Raw genomic sequence first — 19,487 nt, 5'->3', positions numbered from 1 at the left:
AGGTTTCTTAACAAAAGGACCTTTTCTGAACAAAAGGTTTCTTAACGCCTTTAATTATAAAATAATTCGAAAAATTAATCAGGAATAACCTTTAGGTTTTGATTTATATAATTGATATAAATCAAAACATCGTGTTATTTCTGATTAATTTTTCGAATTAATTTATTAAGGTGTTGAGAACCTTTGGTGACCCCATAGTTTAAGTGTCTTTAAAAAGTACATAGTGAGCAGTGGTCGTTACATACAAACGTTCTCCAAAATTGTCCCAGTCAATGGATTAATTTAATGTGTCAATCAATGGCCACAGCCACACTGTTTTGAATTTCATTCTAAGTAAAAATAACATTCCCGAATACTTACAAAACCACCTATTATGCGATGAAAGTGAATTGCTTCAGGAACTACACTGTAAGCACTGTCATCTCGAGTACCTTGATTAATAAATGAATCTGTAAGACTCATTCGATATCCTAGTGACGTCACAACAGGAAAAATAAGGTCATGGTGTATACGTTTTACATGCAAAATAGCACACCCACGTGGTGTATATAACCATTTATAGAGATTCCCTACAAAATATATAGTGTCATGGATTTCAATTGATCATATGGATTTTGTATCACAATTTGATTAAAGTAATATTTATAACCTAGCTAGCACAGGCACTTGTCTCAGAATTTTCCCCCCTATATACCTTAATAGGTTATAAAATGTAATGCAGAGTAATAGGAAGAAGTAAAGTATCTCACATGTTGAAAGCATTATATTTATACTTTAATATACAAACACTTTCAGCTTGATATTCGAGTTTACTTACAAATACACTGGAATGCAACATACTATTAAAATTTGTATTCTAATATAAACCAAATATTATCTTAAAATCAACAGGGATTAAAAAAAATTCATCGTCGACTCTTCATTGAGCTTCATTGCCGCAATTCTGACTAAGGAAATACATTACTTCAAATTATAATTTTAGAGTAAAAAGAGCCAGAAATGGACTATGTAGCTGTGAACACTTATAGAAGAGGGACGAAAGATACCAAAGGGACAGTCAAACTCATAAATCTAAAAAAAACTGACAACGCCATGGCTAAAAATGAAAAAGACAAACAGAAAAACAATAGTACACATGACACAACATAGAAAACTAAAGAATAAACAACACGAACCCCACCAAAAACTAGGAGTGATCTCAGGTGCTCCGGAAGGGTAAGCAGATCCTGCTCCACATGTGGCACCCGTCGTGTTGCTTATGTGATTACAAATCCGGTAAATAGTCTAATTCGGTAGGTCACATTCATGAAAGGGAAGGGGATTGTAGTTACGACGTAAGGAACATATCCGATATCATTTGTGAAACGGTTATTCCATAACGGTCAACCAACTCGTGATGGCGTCCGTAAAATTTATAGTTGTCATTGATTTTAATAAGCTTTTAGTAGCTGTGAGTACACGGAGCTCGTAACTTTGTGTCGTTTGTCTTTATTTTAGTTGTTAACTTGTTTTGTGCTTCGTGCCGATTTGTACAGTTTGTTTTTGTGGTGTGCCGATACACCCACTAGGGTACCCCACTATCCCAGGTTTATGTTAGAATTAGGCGCTCATAAAAAATGTGTACAACCACATAATTTAAGTGTCTGTCCGATGTAAAGAACATATAAACCAGTATTTGACGGTTGTCGTATCTATTGTTTTATGTTTTTGTTTTGTTAAACATTGTGTCCTGTCGTGTCTATCATATTTGGTTTTGTTTTGTTAAACATTGTGTCCTGTCGTGTCTGTCATATTTGGTTTTGTTTTGTTAAACATTGTGTCCTGTCGTGTCTGTCATATTTGGTTTTGTTTTGTTAAACATTATGTCCTGTCGTGTCTATCATATTTGGTTTTGTTTTGTTAAACATTGTGTCCTGTCGTGTCTGTCATATTTGGTTTTGTTTTGTTAAACATTGTGTCCTGTCGTGTCTGTCATATTTGGTTTTGTTTTGTTAAACATTGTGTCCTATCGTGTCTGTCATATTTGGTTTTGTTTTGTTAAACATTGTGTCCTGTCGTGTCTGTCATATTTGGTTTTGTTTTGTTAAACATTGTGTCCTGTCGTGTCAGTCACATTTGGTTTTGTTTTGTTACACATTGTGTCCTGTCGTGTCTGTCATATTTGGTTTTGTTTTGTTAAACATTGTGTCCTGTCGTGTCTGTCATATTTGTTTTGTTTTGTTAAACATTATGTCCTGTCGTGTCTGTCATATTTGTTTTGTTTTGTTACACATTGTGTCCTGTCGTGTCTGTCATATTTGGTTTTGTTTTGTTAAACATTGTGTCCTGTCGTGTCTGTCATATTTGTTTTGTTTTGTTACACATTGTGTCCTGTCGTGTCTGTCATATTTGGTTTTGTTTTGTTAAACATTGTGTCCTGTCGTGTCTGTCATATTTGGTTTTGTTTTGTTACACATTGTGTCCTGTCGTGTCTGTCATATTTGGTTTTGTTTTGTTAAACATTGCGTCCTGTGGTGTCTGTCATATTTGTTTTGTTTTGTTAAACATTATGTCCTGTCGTGTCTGTCATATTTGGTTTTGTTTTGTTAAACATTGTGTCCTGTCGTGTCTATCATATTTGGTTTTGTTTTGTTAAACATTGTGTCCTGTCGTGTCTGTCATATTTGGTTTTGTTTTGTTAAACATTGTGTCCTGTCGTGTCTGTCATATTTGGTTTTGTTTTGTTAAACATTGTGTCCTATCGTGTCTGTCATATTTGGTTTTGTTTTGTTAAACATTGTGTCCTGTCGTGTCTGTCATATTTGGTTTTGTTTTGTTAAACATTGTGTCCTGTCGTGTCTGTCATATTTGGTTTTGTTTTGTTAAACATTGTGTCCTGTCGTGTCTGTCATATTTGGTTTTGTTTTGTTAAACATTGTGTCCTGTCGTGTCTGTCATATTTGGTTTTGTTTTGTTAAACATTGTGTCCTATCGTGTCTGTCATATTTGGTTTTGTTTTGTTAAACATTGTGTCCTGTCGTGTCTGTCATATTTGGTTTTGTTTTGTTAAACATTGTGTCCTGTCGTGTCAGTCACATTTGGTTTTGTTTTGTTACACATTGTGTCCTGTCGTGTCTGTCATATTTGGTTTTGTTTTGTTAAACATTGTGTCCTGTCGTGTCTGTCATATTTGGTTTTGTTTTGTTACACATTGTGTCCTGTCGTGTCTGTCATATTTGGTTTTGTTTTGTTAAACATTGCGTCCTGTGGTGTCTGTCATATTTGTTTTGTTTTGTTAAACATTATGTCCTGTCGTGTCTGTCATATTTGGTTTTGTTTTGTTAAACATTGTGTCCTGTCGTGTCTGTCATATTTGGTTTTGTTTTGTTAAACATTGTGTCCTATCGTGTCTGTCATATTTGGTTTTGTTTTGTTAAACATTGTGTCCTGTCGTGTCTGTCATATTTGGTTTTGTTTTGTTAAACATTGTGTCCTGTCGTGTCTGTCATATTTGGTTTTGTTTTGTTAAACATTGTGTCCTGTCGTGTCTGTCATATTTGGTTTTGTTTTGTTAAACATTGTGTCCTGTCGTGTCTGTCATATTTGGTTTTGTTTTGTTAAACATTGTGTCCTATCGTGTCTGTCATATTTGGTTTTGTTTTGTTAAACATTGTGTCCTGTCGTGTCTGTCATATTTGGTTTTGTTTTGTTAAACATTGTGTCCTGTCGTGTCAGTCACATTTGGTTTTGTTTTGTTACACATTGTGTCCTGTCGTGTCTGTCATATTTGGTTTTGTTTTGTTAAACATTGTGTCCTGTCGTGTCTGTCATATTTGTTTTGTTTTGTTAAACATTATGTCCTGTCGTGTCTGTCATATTTGTTTTGTTTTGTTACACATTGTGTCCTGTCGTGTCTGTCATATTTGGTTTTGTTTTGTTAAACATTGTGTCCTGTCGTGTCTGTCATATTTGTTTTGTTTTGTTACACATTGTGTCCTGTCGTGTCTGTCATATTTGGTTTTGTTTTGTTAAACATTGTGTCCTGTCGTGTCTGTCATATTTGGTTTTGTTTTGTTACACATTGTGTCCTGTCGTGTCTGTCATATTTGGTTTTGTTTTGTTAAACATTGCGTCCTGTGGTGTCTGTCATATTTGTTTTGTTTTGTTAAACATTATGTCCTGTCGTGTCTGTCATATTTGGTTTTGTTTTGTTAAACATTGTGTCCTGTCGTGTCTATCATATTTGGTTTTGTTTTGTTAAACATTGTGTCCTGTCGTGTCTGTCATATTTGGTTTTGTTTTGTTAAACATTGTGTCCTGTCGTGTCTGTCATATTTGGTTTTGTTTTGTTAAACATTGTGTCCTATCGTGTCTGTCATATTTGGTTTTGTTTTGTTAAACATTGTGTCCTGTCGTGTCTGTCATATTTGGTTTTGTTTTGTTAAACATTGTGTCCTGTCGTGTCTGTCATATTTGGTTTTGTTTTGTTAAACATTGTGTCCTATCGTGTCTGTCATATTTGGTTTTGTTTTGTTAAACATTGTGTCCTATCGTGTCTGTCATATTTGGTTTTGTTTTGTTAAACATTGTGTCCTGTCGTGTCTGTCATATTTGGTTTTGTTTTGTTAAACATTGTGTCCTGTCGTGTCTGTCACATTTGGTTTTGTTTTGTTACACATTGTGTCCTGTGGTGTCTGTCATATTTGGTTTTGTTTTGTTAAACATTATGTCCTGTCGTGTCTGTCATATTTGTTTTATTTTGTTAAACATTGTGTCCTGTCGTGTCTGTCATATTTGTTTTGTTTTGTTAAACATTATGTCCTGTCGTGTCTGTCATATTTGTTTTGTTTTGTTAAACATTGTGTCCTGTCGTGTCTGTCATATTTGTTTTGTTTTGTTAAACATTATGTCCTGTCGTGTCTGTCACATTTGGTTTTGTTTTGTTAAACATTGTGTCCTGTCGTGTCTGTCATATTTGTTTTGTTTTGTTAAACATTATGTCCTGTCGTGTCTATCATATTTGGTTTTGTTTTGTTAAACATTATGTCCTGTCGTGTCTGTCACATTTGGTTTTGTTTTGTTAAACATTGTGTCCTGTCGTGTCTGTCATATTTGGTTTTGTTTTGTTAAACATTGTGTCCTGTCGTGTCTATCATATTTGGTTTTGTTTTGTTAAACATTGTGTCCTGTCGTGTCTGTCATATTTGGTTTTGTTTTGTTAAACATTGTGTCCTGTCGTGTCTGTCATATTTGGTTTTGTTTTGTTAAACATTGTGTCCTATCGTGTCTGTCATATTTGGTTTTGTTTTGTTAAACATTGTGTCCTGTCGTGTCTGTCATATTTGGTTTTGTTTTGTTAAACATTGTGTCCTGTCGTGTCTGTCATATTTGGTTTTGTTTTGTTAAACATTGTGTCCTATCGTGTCTGTCATATTTGGTTTTGTTTTGTTAAACATATTTGGTTTTGTTTTGTTAAACATTGTGTCATGTCGTGTCTGTCACATTTGGTTTTGTTTTGTTACACATTGTGTCCTATCGTGTCTGTCATATTTGGTTTTGTTTTGTTAAACATTATGTCCTGTCGTGTCTGTCATATTTGTTTTGTTTTGTTAAACATTGTGTCCTGTCGTGTCTGTCATATTTGTTTTGTTTTGTTAAACATTATGTCCTGTCGTGTCTGTCATATTTGTTTTGTTTTGTTAAACATTGTGTCCTGTCGTGTCTGTCATATTTGTTTTGTTTTGTTAAACATTATGTCCTGTCGTGTCTGTCACATTTGGTTTTGTTTTGTTAAACATTGCGTCCTGTGGTGTCTGTCATATTTGTTTTGTTTTGTTAAACATTATGTCCTGTCGTGTCTATCATATTTGTTTTGTTTTGTTAAACATTGTGTCCTGTCGTGTCTGTCATATTTGGTTTTGTTTTGTTAAACATTGCGTCCTGTCGTGCCTGTCATGTTTGTTTTGTTTTGTTAATTGGGAAGGTACAGAAGGTTCATTTCTTTTTGTATTGTGACATTAACATATCATTGCGTTCTAATCTTTTTGCTTATCTGAAAGAATATATACCATTATTTCAACATCTTGATACATTTAATAAACTAAAACACATTCTATAACCCATCCCTGAACTTGTTTGTCATATTGGAGTCTTCATTAAGCAGTCTTTAGAACTGTTTGTTTGTATTGCTTTACCCTTATGGGTGTAATTTTGCAATAAAGATATAGTTAAACATTGTGTTCTGTCTGATTTTACGATACTTGACTTTATATTAGTAGCTTAGATTAAATTCCACGTTAATCGGAATTTGATTGGCTAAATATTCTTTTGTAAAGTAATGGTACTCAGTTTTCAGTGTCGTTAATACATGTTTTGAGAGAATATTTAATCACCAGTGTAGAAATCAGCATTGAGCGATTCTATATCCAATTGAACTTGCCCAGGAGCATGTGCACCATCTATCATACACAGTATCCCATGTTCGTTGCACAGCATCACTAATTTTTCAACGGGCATTTTAAGCCCGGAAAAGCAGATTATGTGGTCTGTAAGATATAAATATAAATAATATATTACGGAAACTAAATATTTAGAAGTTTGTTACGGATACTACTCAATATTTTGAAGGCTATCACTATGAACTAGATAAGGTTCAATAGTTTTCCTATTGAGGTTTATGGTTTCAAGGCTACATTATTCGCAAGTACTTTATTTCGTAACTGCATGAGTATATTTATTTTATGTTTGTCTCGCCTGCGACTTAACTCGCAAAAATGCAAGACATAGGGTGCTTATGCGGTGGCGACGATAACAACAATGTGAATTATTAGTATAAAGTTTAATAATTCTCTCTGTCAGGTTCATCTGACATTTGCGTCATTATTTGGTCAAAGGTAAGTTTTTGTCGAGCCTGCGACTTTTGTGACAGAAAGCTCGACATAGTGATACAGGGATCAGGCGGCGGCGGCGTTTGTTCACTTCTTAAAAGCTTTATGTTTTAGAAGGTGGAAGACCTGGATGCCTCATACTTTGTATAAAGATGCCTTATGTTAGGAATTTTTCGTCTGTCACATGTTCATTGTCCTTGACCTCATTTTCATGGTTCAGTAACTACTTGAATTTTTTTTTTAGAATTTTAGAAATATTATTAATTTCTCTCTTATTATGAGTAATAGGATAACTGTATTTCGTATGTGCGTACCTTCCAAGGTCTTCATGCCCGTCAGACATTTTTTTTTACTTGACCTTGACCTCATTCTATGGATCAGTAAACAAGGTTAAGTTTTGGTGGTCAAATCCATATCGCAGACACTATAATCTATAGGTCTTGTATATTTGGTATATGGAAGGATTGTAAGGTGTAAATGTCCAACTGGCAGGTGGTCCGAGACCACAATTATTTCGTAGTGCATTTCTTTTAGAACATAAATGAAAATAAAAAAAATCCCACCTGCGCTTTCTCAAAGAAACTTTTACAGTGTGTTGTACTACTTTTGGGACAAATTATATCAAAATTATAGAAAACTTCATCGTCTCTAACTCAAAATATGGACAATTTTATGTTTAGGGCGTCTTGAAATCTTTTGACAGCTTCCGAAGGGCTAATTTTAAGGTTCATGTGGACCCTATGGCTAAAATGGCCGTATTTTAACCATCAAAATTTACCCTGAGTACAGACAAACCTGTGCATCTGTAAACATTTTCAGGCATAGCATGCCCTAGATAAATAAATTTCAAATATGTTTTGTGTTTTAGAAAAATAAAAACTTACCAGGATTTTGCCGTGCACTTTTTTTCATTCCTCCAGAAGGTGCCAAAATTAACTAAGTTGGGAAACAGGTTTGAGAACTTCCCCACAGGTAGTTATTGAAGTGAGCTGTTTTGTTTGACATGAGATGGACAATAGATACCTGACAATAATTGGTTATTTAAACTGTGTACCTGAGTGGACCATATCAAGGTAAACTCAACTGTTTGTTAATTTTATCATCTTCTGCAGGGACGAAAAAAAGTGTACGGTAAAATTCAGTTAAGTTATGAATTTTCTAAATCATACAATGCATTTGAATTCTATTTATCTAGGGCATGCTATGCCTTAAAACTTCTCAAAATGCACAGGTTTGCCTGTACTCAGATTAAATTTTGAGGTGAAAATACGGCCATTTTAGTCATAGGGTCCACATGAACCTTAAACTGGACCAAATCACTACTTTCCTTAAAAATTCTGGACCCAAATTGTTTTACAGTGTAATTTCACCCCCTACTTGCAATTTGAGGCATTAAACATGGAGAAATAAATTTGGAAGGGGTATAAAAATTAATGGCAAGTAACCCACTGTCAACACTAGGGCTATGAGGACGACAATGGTGGTCTCGGACCAGGTGTCTTCTGAACTTGATCTCATTTGCATGGTTCAGTCACTGGGGTAAAGCTGATGACCGTAACTGCATTCACGGTCATCCCAAGATGTCAGCTGAAAAATTAGGTCAGTATTTTTATTGTCTGTTAAGGTGTTTCTACATCATTTTCTTTACAAAGCATACTTTTATACGATGTAAATTTATAAAAGATTCACACGGAAGTCACAAATCTCTACCGAGGAACGTGTATAAAACGGGAATTTGGATTTGAAAAATTCGCTAGGATGACCGTAAATCGTAATCGAGATGACCGTAACAGGATTAGCGGTTCATAACAAGGCTGACCGTAATTGGTTAAAAGATGACCGTAAATTGTTAAGGATGACCGTAATTTATAAAGAATTACTAAATTTAAAAGGATGACCGTCAATTGAAAGAAATATCCATATTTGTATGCATTGTTTTTTGTTGAGTTTGTCGCAATAGGGGCTCGGTTAGTTCTTTTTAACTATTTGGCGTATTTTGAGTTTATATGAAAATGATAGTAAATAGTTTAATCGATGTTGTGAGTAGTTTTGATTTAAGGTAGCACAATACAAAGATTTGTTAACTCCCAATCAGACAACTTTAAACTGATGTAATTTATTTAATCCTTCTTTATATTTTATAAATGAGGTACCAAAAGAAAGAAGAAAGATTAATCTTTGAAATTGTGATAATTTCATTATGACATAATTATTACATAATTAATTATTATGTAATTAGTTGCTATATTGTGATGTCCACACTTGAATGAATTTAGCGTCTTTGTTCTTCACAGCATCACAAAATATTTTATAGATTCTTGTACAACACAGGTTGACCTCCAAAACTGTGTCTCAGATTTCCAAAAACATCAATAGAATAAATTTTATACCCAATTGAATTTAGTGGTCTCTTATGAATTGATGTTGCAAACTTCATTGAAGATTTATGAGAGAATGAAATACAATAGGAAAAATCTGAGACACAGTTTTGGAGGTCAAACTGTGTTGAGCAAGAATCTATGAAAAAATTTGGGATGCTATGAATAACAAAGAAGCTAAATTCATTCAAGTATGGACATCACAATATGGCAACTAATTACATAACAATTAATTATGTAATAATTATGTCATAATGAAATTATCACAATTTGAAAGATTAATCCTTCTGCTTTCTTTTGGTGCCTCATTTATAAAATTTAAAGAAAGATGAGTGGAATTACATCAGTTTAAAGATGTCTGATTGGGGATGAAAAATCTTTGTATTGTGCTACCTTAAATGGACAATAGATGGACAATTATAGATGGACAATAGACACCTGCAAACAATAGGTGATTTTAACTGTAACTGAGTGGACCGTATCAAATGAAACTCGTATGTCTGTTTATTTTGCTATCTTCTGTATATTTAAAAAAATGCAACTCATAAACCAGTTAAGTTACTTTTTTTTTTCTCAAACCGCATGATAGCCTTTATATAACTTTTACATATCTAAAGGTCCTGCCATGCTTTAATACTTTCCTAGATGCATCAGTTTGTCTGTTCTCTTAATAGAGATGTGTGTGTAAAAACGGCCATATTTATCAGTTTGTCTGTTCTCTTAATAGAGATGTGTGTGTAAAAACGGCCATATTTTTCAATTCCCTCAGATGAACCTTAAACATTATGAGTATCCGGTAATTGAGCCCTGGGTATGGTTCCAGAGGAGCAGAATAAAATCTTGATTTGTCTTGATATATATAAAAAAAAAATCTGTTTTCTGTTTATACTAGGCTCTCCTTTGAAATTCGCTATTTATACAAGACTATTTTAAGATCTATTTTGCTGGAGCTCAACTTCACTAGTTTGGTCGGAGTATTTTTAAAACATTTTCTGTTATTTTACTTTCAAGATAAAATGGAAGACCAATCAACAGAGACAATGGATGTGGTAAGTAAAACCTTTTTTTTTTGTTAATATTTTATTGAAATATATTTACACGTTTGATGTTCTTTTTAAATTATTAATTCTCTATATATTAAGTTGTAAATAACATGCAATGGATCACAACTAATCAATTGACTTTCTTTTTTCTTTTTAAAAATTTGTTCTATTTCAATGAATTGATTTTACTTTTTAAGGATATATCGTTGGACAGTATTGATGGTTCATTTTAAGTTTTGTGACTTCAACTCCGAAATGTACGGACCGATATGCAGTATGACCAGTGTTTTCATCCAAAACTTTCTTCCTAAAACTAAATGTTTGTGGACCAACATGATTGTCTATATAGTGTGTATTAAAATGCTGTCTACATTAGATGAAGTGAACTTGCAAGTGGAAAATTGATAACACATGTACGTATCTGAAATAAAAGAAAAAAAAACCCATCTGCAATGGTAGTTGAAACGATATAATATAAATGGGTGTTCATCCGTTGCCTTTTTGGCATTTTTAAAAAGCTGTATTTATTATATAAAATTAATAGGAATCTCAGAAATAAAAAAAGTCTTATTTTTGTCTACCTGTAGGATAATGAAGTCTTATAAATACGTCTTACACCAACACGATTAATTATTTGATACAAAAAAGGTAATACAAATACGGATATTTCTTAGAAATGACGGTTATACTATGAAAGGTACGGTCATCCTTTATAAATTACGGTCATCCTTTCGAAATTACGGTCATCATTTTACCAATCACGGTCATCCTTATTATATGTTACGGTCATCTTGAAAATATTTTAAAGATGATTTACGGTCATCTAGCGAATTTTTCAAATCTAATTTCCCGTTCTATACACGTTCCTCGGTAGAGATTTGTGACTTCCGTGTTAATCTTTTATAAATTTATATCGTATCAATGCATGCTTTGTAAAGAAAATGATGTAGAAACACCTTAACAGACAATAAAAATACTGACCTAATTTTTCAGCTGACATCTTGGGATGACCGTGAATGCAGTTACGGTCATCAGCTTTACCCCAGTGTCAGTGGTCATAGGTAAGTTTTTGAGTTCTGTCTTTTTGTCGAGCCTTCATCTTTAGTCAAAAAAGCGAGACATAGCAATCCTACATTCCGTCGTCGGTGTCGTCGTCGGCGGCGTCCACAAATATTCACTCTGTGGTTAAAGTTTTTAAAATTTTAATAACTTTCTTAAACTATCCTGGATTTCTACCAAACTTGGACAGAAGCTTGTTTATGATCACAAGATAATATCCAGAAGTAAATTTTGTAAACATTGTTTCTAATACTATATGCAATAGGTCAACTATATTTGGTGCAATGAAATATTCTATGATGTACATGTCAGTCTCGCAGGTTTTATTTGACCTTGACCTCATTTTCACGGTTCATTGCTCAGTGTTAAGTTTTTTTGTTTAGTCTGTTTTGGTTTCTTAAACTATAATCATAAGGTCAACTATATTTAATGTATGGAAGAAATGTAAGCTGTGCATGGCATGGTTCATCAGACCTTGATATCATTTTCATGGTTCATTGGTCAATATTTGGTTTTCTTAGTTGAGTCTGTTTCTTAGAAACAAAAGTCTATAAGCAATAGGTCAACTGTATTTAGTGAATGATTGTAAGGTGTACATGTATTTCTCGCTTGGTTTATCTGACCTTGACCTTGGATCATGTTAAGTTTATGTGATAGTTCCAGTGAAACTTTATATTTAGGACTATCATAATAATATCAATGGTTAGTTAAGAAGGCGGGACATTTCAGTGTGTGCACTCTTGTTTATAGATTAGCTCTGTTTTTCAGATATTATTAGCACAATGTGAACTACATTTGGTTTATGAAATGATTATTTTGCATAAATGTCTGTCTGGCAGGGTTCAGACGACCTTCACTTCATTTACATGCATCATTGATAATGTTGATTTATGTTTTAAGCTATAACCTTTTTTTAGCTCACTTGGCCTTAGAATGAAATTCAAAACAGTGTGGCTGTGGCCATTGATTGACATATTAAATTCATCCATTGACTGGGACAATTTAGGTGAACGTTTGTATGTAACGACCATTGCTCACTGTGTACTTTTTAAAGACACTTAAACTATGGGGTCACCAAAGGTTCTCAACACCTTAATAAAATAATTCGAAAAAATTAATCACTCAGAAATAACACGATGTTTTGATTTATATCAATTATATAAATCAAAACATAAAGGTTATTCCTGATTAATTTTTCGAATTATTTTATAATTAAAGGCGTTAAGAAACCTTTGGTGACCCCACAGTTTAAATGTCTATCGTAGGTACGTCGTGAACAGTGGTCGTTACAGACAAACGTTCACGTAAATTGTCCCAGCCAATGGATGATTTTAATGTGTCAATCAATGGCCACAGCCACACTGTTTTGAATTTCATTCTAAGGGCATACGATACAGTTTTGATCCCGTATTTACATTTTGATATAAATTTCCATATAGACTATTTTTTACCTGATTAAATCAAATATGTAATAAAAAATATACCTTCATGTGCTACTTTTTAAGTAAAATTAGGTCGAAATTTTGTATATTTGCTCAAAATTCGGAATAGTGGCCGTATTTTCCCTTTCGAAAAAAAGACATAACTTTTTTGTTTTAAATGATAAACACACAATTTTTTTTTGTTAAATAATTTGGAATTTCTGTATTTTATAAGTATCCTAAAAATTTATACATTTTTCATTCAGAAATAACTCATATTTATCAAATGATCATGAATGTAGAAAAAACATCATTTTTTGCTGTATATTTATCAAATTAATAAAAAAAAAATGCACTATTTACTTTATCATTAAAATTGGCACACATAATCTTCTCGCGTAATCAAACCAAATGGCATTTTAAAAAAGAGGGTCCATGAACTCGTTTTCAAGTTAAATAGAGGGTCCGAGAACTCGTTTTCAAGTTAAATAATTTGAATGATAAAAATCAGTCGAAAACTGAATCTTTTCCCGATAAGTCCTAGTTTGACGTCGAACAATTTACGTCATTACCTCTCCTATAACTGTATCGCATGCTCTTTTAACTCATCACTTGGCGTCCGTCGTCGTCCTTCGTCGTCCTGCGTCAGTCGTCGTTAAATTTTACAAAAATATTCTCCTCCTCCTTAACCAAACTTAACCAAACTTGGGCACAATCATCACTAGGGTATCTAGTTTAAAAAGGTGTCCGGTGACCCGGCCAACCGGCTTATAATAGATAGAGATAAACTGTAAATAGCAATACTGTACAACAAAGTAAGATCTACAAATAAGTCAACATGACCAAAATTGTCATTTGTTCCCTTAAGGAGTAATTGCCCTTTATAGTCAATTTTTAACCATTTTCTAAAATTTTAGTAATCTTTTTAAATAATCTTCTCCTCTGAAACTACAGGGCCAAATTTACCAAACTCTGCCACAATCATTAATGGGGTATCTAGTTTACAAAATGTGTCCAATTACCCCGCCCATGAACCAAGATGGCCGACATGGCTCAAAATAGTACAAAGGGTAAAATGCAGTTTTTGGTTCATATCTCTGAAACCAAAGCAGTTAGAGCAAATATGCTGGAATAAAATTGTTCATTAGGTCAAGATCTATCTGCCCTGAAATTTTTAGACCAATCGGACAATTTTTTGTTGGGTTGCTGTCCCTGAATTGATAATTTTAAGAAAATTTTGCAGCTTTTGGTTATTATCTTGAACATTATTATAAATAGAGATAAACTGTAAAACAGCAACAATGTACAGCAAAGTAAGAACTACAAATAAGTCAACATGACCAAAATGGTCAATTGACCCCTTAAGGAGTTATTGCCCTTTATAGTCAATTTTTTACAATTTTTGTAAGTTTTGTAAATTTTTGTTTAAATTTTTACAAATTATTTTCAACTGTCACTTCTGGGCCAAATTAATTATAGATAGAGATAACTGTAAGTAGCAAGAATGTCCAGTGAAGTTAGATCTACAAACACATCACCAACACCAAAACACAATTTTGTCATGTGTCCTTTTTTTAATATGGACAAAGACCAAGGTGAGCGACACAGGCTCTATCTAGTTTAGAAAGCTACTATTAAAATATTGATAGTGCATAGAAAAATCACTCACCAATAATTACAAGTCGAACGTTTGGATTTTTTTCAAAATATTCTGCGTATTGTTTCACTATTTCTTTGTCTGTTTGAACCGGATACTCTAAATGCAGACATTCTGATCGTATGTCTGAAATGATTCGGTAAAGAAACCATCGAAATTATACATTTTCTTCGTAATTTGAATTGTATGAAATCTTAGATTTTAGATCCATATCATGTCTGGCAAAAGTTCTCTTAGACGGTTTCGGTGTTTTGGTTTAAATGCTCCCAAATGATAGATATTAATAGCTTTCAAAGTGTTTGACCGAGAACGTGTTTAGTGAAATTTATATAAAAGACATGCGTTGTGCGCATGAAAATCCAATTTAATTTTGTAATTTTTCCTACCACTGGGTCAATTCCGCTGATGGTGCTACTTCCCAGTATTAGTATCAAGTTTAATAATTCTCTCTGTCAGGTTCATCTGACATTTGCGTCATTATTTGGTCAAAGGTAAGTTTTTGTCGAGCCTGCGACTTTTGTGACAGAAAGCTCGACATAGTGATACAGGGATCAGGCGGCGGCGGCGTTTGTTCACTTCTTAAAAGCTTTATGTTTTAGAAGGTGGAAGACCTGGATGCCTCATACTTTGTATAAAGATGCCTTATGTTAGGAATTTTTCGTCTGTCACATGTTCATTGTCCTTGACCTCATTTTCATGGTTCAGTAACTACTTGAATTTTTTTTTTAGAATTTTAGAAATATTATTAATTTCTCTCTTATTATGAGTAATAGGATAACTGTATTTCGTATGTGCGTACCTTCCAAGGTCCTCATGCCCGTCAGACATTTTTTTTACTTGACCTTGACCTCATTCCATGGATCAGTAAACAAGGTTAAGTTTTGGTGGTCAAATCCATATCGCAGACACTATAATCTATAGGTCTTGTATATTTGGTATATGGAAGGATTGTAAGGTGTAAATGTCCAACTGGCAGGTGGTCCGAGACCACAATTATTTCGTAGTGCATTTCTTTTAGAACATAAATGAAAATAAAAAAAATCCCACCTGCGCTTTCTCAAAGAAACTTTTACAGTGTGTTGTACTACTTTTGGGACAAATTATATCAAAATTATAGAAAACTTCATCGTCTCTAACTCAAAATATGGACAATTTTATGTTTAGGGCGTCTTGAAATCTTTTGACAGCTTCCGAAGGGCTAATTTTAAGGTTCATGTGGACCCTATGGCTAAAATGGCCGTATTTTAACCTCAAAATTTACCCTGAGTACAGACAAACCTGTGCATCTGTAAACATTTTCAGGCATAGCATGCCCTAGATAAATAAATTTCAAATATGTTTTGTGTTTTAGAAAAATAAAAACTTACCAGGATTTTGCCGTGCACTTTTTTTCATTCCTCCAGAAGGTGCCAAAATTAACTAAGTTGGGAAACAGGTTTGAGAACTTCCCCACAGGTAGTTATTGAAGTGAGCTGTTTTGTTTGACATGAGATGGACAATAGATACCTGACAATAATTGGTTATTTAAACTGTGTACCTGAGTGGACCATATCAAGGTAAACTCAACTGTTTGTTAATTTTATCATCTTCTGCAGGGACGAAAAAAAGTGTACGGTAAAATTCAGTTAAGTTATGAATTTTCTAAATCATACAATGCATTTGAATTCTATTTATCTAGGGCATGCTATGCCTTAAAACTTCTCAAAATGCACAGGTTTGCCTGTACTCAGATTAAATTTTGAGGTGAAAATACGGCCATTTTAGTCATAGGGTCCACATGAACCTTAAACTGGACCAAATCACTACTTTCCTTAAAAATTCTGGACCCAAATTTTTTTACAGTGTAATTTCACCCCCTACTTGCAATTTGAGGCATTAAACATGGAGAAATAAATTTGGAAGGGGTATAAAAATTAATGGCAAGTAACCCACTGTCAACACTAGGGCTATGAGGACGACAATGGTGGTCTCGGACCAGGTGTCTTCTGAACTTGATCTCATTTGCATGGTTCAGTCACTGGGGTAAAGCTGATGACCGTAACTGCATTCACGGTCATCCCAAGATGTCAGCTGAAAAATTAGGTCAGTATTTTTATTGTCTGTTAAGGTGTTTCTACATCATTTTCTTTACAAAGCATACTTTTATACGATGTAAATTTATAAAAGATTCACACGGAAGTCACAAATCTCTACCGAGGAACGTGTATAAAACGGGAATTTGGATTTGAAAAATTCGCTAGGATGACCGTAAATCGTAATCGAGATGACCGTAACAGGATTAGCGGTTCATAACAAGGCTGACCGTAATTGGTTAAAAGATGACCGTAAATTGTTAAGGATGACCGTAATTTATAAAGAATTACTAAATTTAAAAGGATGACCGTCAATTGAAAGAAATATCCATATTTGTATGCATTGTTTTTTGTTGAGTTTGTCGCAATAGGGGCTCGGTTAGTTCTTTTTAACTATTTGGCGTATTTTGAGTTTATATGAAAATGATAGTAAATAGTTTAATCGATGTTGTGAGTAGTTTTGATTTAAGGTAGCACAATACAAAGATTTGTTAACTCCCAATCAGACAACTTTAAACTGATGTAATTTATTTAATCCTTCTTTATATTTTATAAATGAGGTACCAAAAGAAAGAAGAAAGATTAATCTTTGAAATTGTGATAATTTCATTATGACATAATTATTACATAATTAATTATTATGTAATTAGTTGCTATATTGTGATGTCCACACTTGAATGAATTTAGCGTCTTTGTTCTTCACAGCATCACAAAATATTTTATAGATTCTTGTACAACACAGGTTGACCTCCAAAACTGTGTCTCAGATTTCCAAAAACATCAATAGAATAAATTTTATACCCAATTGAATTTAGTGGTCTCTTATGAATTGATGTTGCAAACTTCATTGAAGATTTATGAGAGAATGAAATACAATAGGAAAAATCTGAGACACAGTTTTGGAGGTCAAACTGTGTTGAGCAAGAATCTATGAAAAAATTTGGGATGCTATGAATAACAAAGAAGCTAAATTCATTCAAGTATGGACATCACAATATGGCAACTAATTACATAACAATTAATTATGTAATAATTATGTCATAATGAAATTATCACAATTTGAAAGATTAATCCTTCTGCTTTCTTTTGGTGCCTCATTTATAAAATTTAAAGAAAGATGAGTGGAATTACATCAGTTTAAAGATGTCTGATTGGGGATGAAAAATCTTTGTATTGTGCTACCTTAAATGGACAATAGATGGACAATTATAGATGGACAATAGACACCTGCAAACAATAGGTGATTTTAACTGTAACTGAGTGGACCGTATCAAATGAAACTCGTATGTCTGTTTATTTTGCTATCTTCTGTATATTTAAAAAAATGCAACTCATAAACCAGTTAAGTTACTTTTTTTTTTCTCAAACCGCATGATAGCCTTTATATAACTTTTACATATCTAAAGGTCCTGCCATGCTTTAATACTTTCCTAGATGCATCAGTTTGTCTGTTCTCTTAATAGAGATGTGTGTGTAAAAACGGCCATATTTATCAGTTTGTCTGTTCTCTTAATAGAGATGTGTGTGTAAAAACGGCCATATTTTTCAATTCCCTCAGATGAACCTTAAACATTATGAGTATCCGGTAATTGAGCCCTGGGTATGGTTCCAGAGGAGCAGAATAAAATCTTGATTTGTCTTGATATATATAAAAAAAAAATCTGTTTTCTGTTTATACTAGGCTCTCCTTTGAAATTCGCTATTTATACAAGACTATTTTAAGATCTATTTTGCTGGAGCTCAACTTCACTAGTTTGGTCGGAGTATTTTTAAAACATTTTCTGTTATTTTACTTTCAAGATAAAATGGAAGACCAATCAACAGAGACAATGGATGTGGTAAGTAAAACCTTTTTTTTTTGTTAATATTTTATTGAAATATATTTACACGTTTGATGTTCTTTTTAAATTATTAATTCTCTATATATTAAGTTGTAAATAACATGCAATGGATCACAACTAATCAATTGACTTTCTTTTTTCTTTTTAAAAATTTGTTCTATTTCAATGAATTGATTTTACTTTTTAAGGATATATCGTTGGACAGTATTGATGGTTCATTTTAAGTTTTGTGACTTCAACTCCGAAATGTACGGACCGATATGCAGTATGACCAGTGTTTTCATCCAAAACTTTCTTCCTAAAACTAAATGTTTGTGGACCAACATGATTGTCTATATAGTGTGTATTAAAATGCTGTCTACATTAGATGAAGTGAACTTGCAAGTGGAAAATTGATAACACATGTACGTATCTGAAATAAAATAAAAAAAACCCATCTGCAATGGTAGTTGAAACGATATAATATAAATGGGTGTTCATCCGTTGCCTTTTTGGCATTTTTAAAAAGCTGTATTTATTATATAAAATTAATAGGAATCTCAGAAATAAAAAAAGTCTTATTTTTGTCTACCTGTAGGATAATGAAGTCTTATAAATACGTCTTACACCAACACGATTAATTATTTGATACAAAAAAGGTAATACAAATACGGATATTTCTTAGAAATGACGGTTATACTATGAAAGGTACGGTCATCCTTTATAAATTACGGTCATCCTTTCGAAATTACGGTCATCATTTTACCAATCACGGTCATCCTTATTATATGTTACGGTCATCTAGCGAATTTTTCAAATCTAATTTCCCGTTCTATACACGTTCCTCGGTAGAGATTTGTGACTTCCGTGTTAATCTTTTATAAATTTATATCGTATCAATGCATGCTTTGTAAAGAAAATGATGTAGAAACACCTTAACAGACAATAAAAATACTGACCTAATTTTTCAGCTGACATCTTGGGATGACCGTGAATGCAGTTACGGTCATCAGCTTTACCCCAGTGTCAGTGGTCATAGGTAAGTTTTTGAGTTCTGTCTTTTTGTCGAGCCTTCATCTTTAGTCAAAAAAGCGAGACATAGCAATCCTACATTCCGTCGTCGGTGTCGTCGTCGGCGGCGTCCACAAATATTCACTCTGTGGTTAAAGTT

General features: G+C 33.2%; 1 protein-coding gene across 1 annotated transcript in view; it reads right to left on the bottom strand.

Moving 5' to 3' along the window:
* Nucleotides 1–19,487, bottom strand: part of LOC143062532 (uncharacterized) — a 51,885-nt gene that overhangs the window by 5,749 nt on the left and 26,649 nt on the right. The window contains exons 6-8 of the mRNA XM_076234198.1: nucleotides 14,437–14,580; nucleotides 6,372–6,524; nucleotides 361–569 (exon numbers count right to left, since the gene is read on the bottom strand). Of these exons, the coding sequence (XP_076090313.1) occupies nucleotides 361–569; nucleotides 6,372–6,524; nucleotides 14,437–14,580 (506 nt within the window). The remainder of the gene's footprint in view (nucleotides 1–360; nucleotides 570–6,371; nucleotides 6,525–14,436; nucleotides 14,581–19,487) is intronic.

The sequence above is a fragment of the Mytilus galloprovincialis genome, chromosome 2 (genome assembly GCF_965363235.1).
Source record: "Mytilus galloprovincialis chromosome 2, xbMytGall1.hap1.1, whole genome shotgun sequence".
In the NCBI taxonomy this organism is placed as follows: Eukaryota; Metazoa; Mollusca; class Bivalvia; order Mytilida; family Mytilidae; genus Mytilus; species Mytilus galloprovincialis.
Note: the sequence above shows the minus strand (reverse complement) of the source record. Positions and strands in the feature narration are given on the sequence as shown.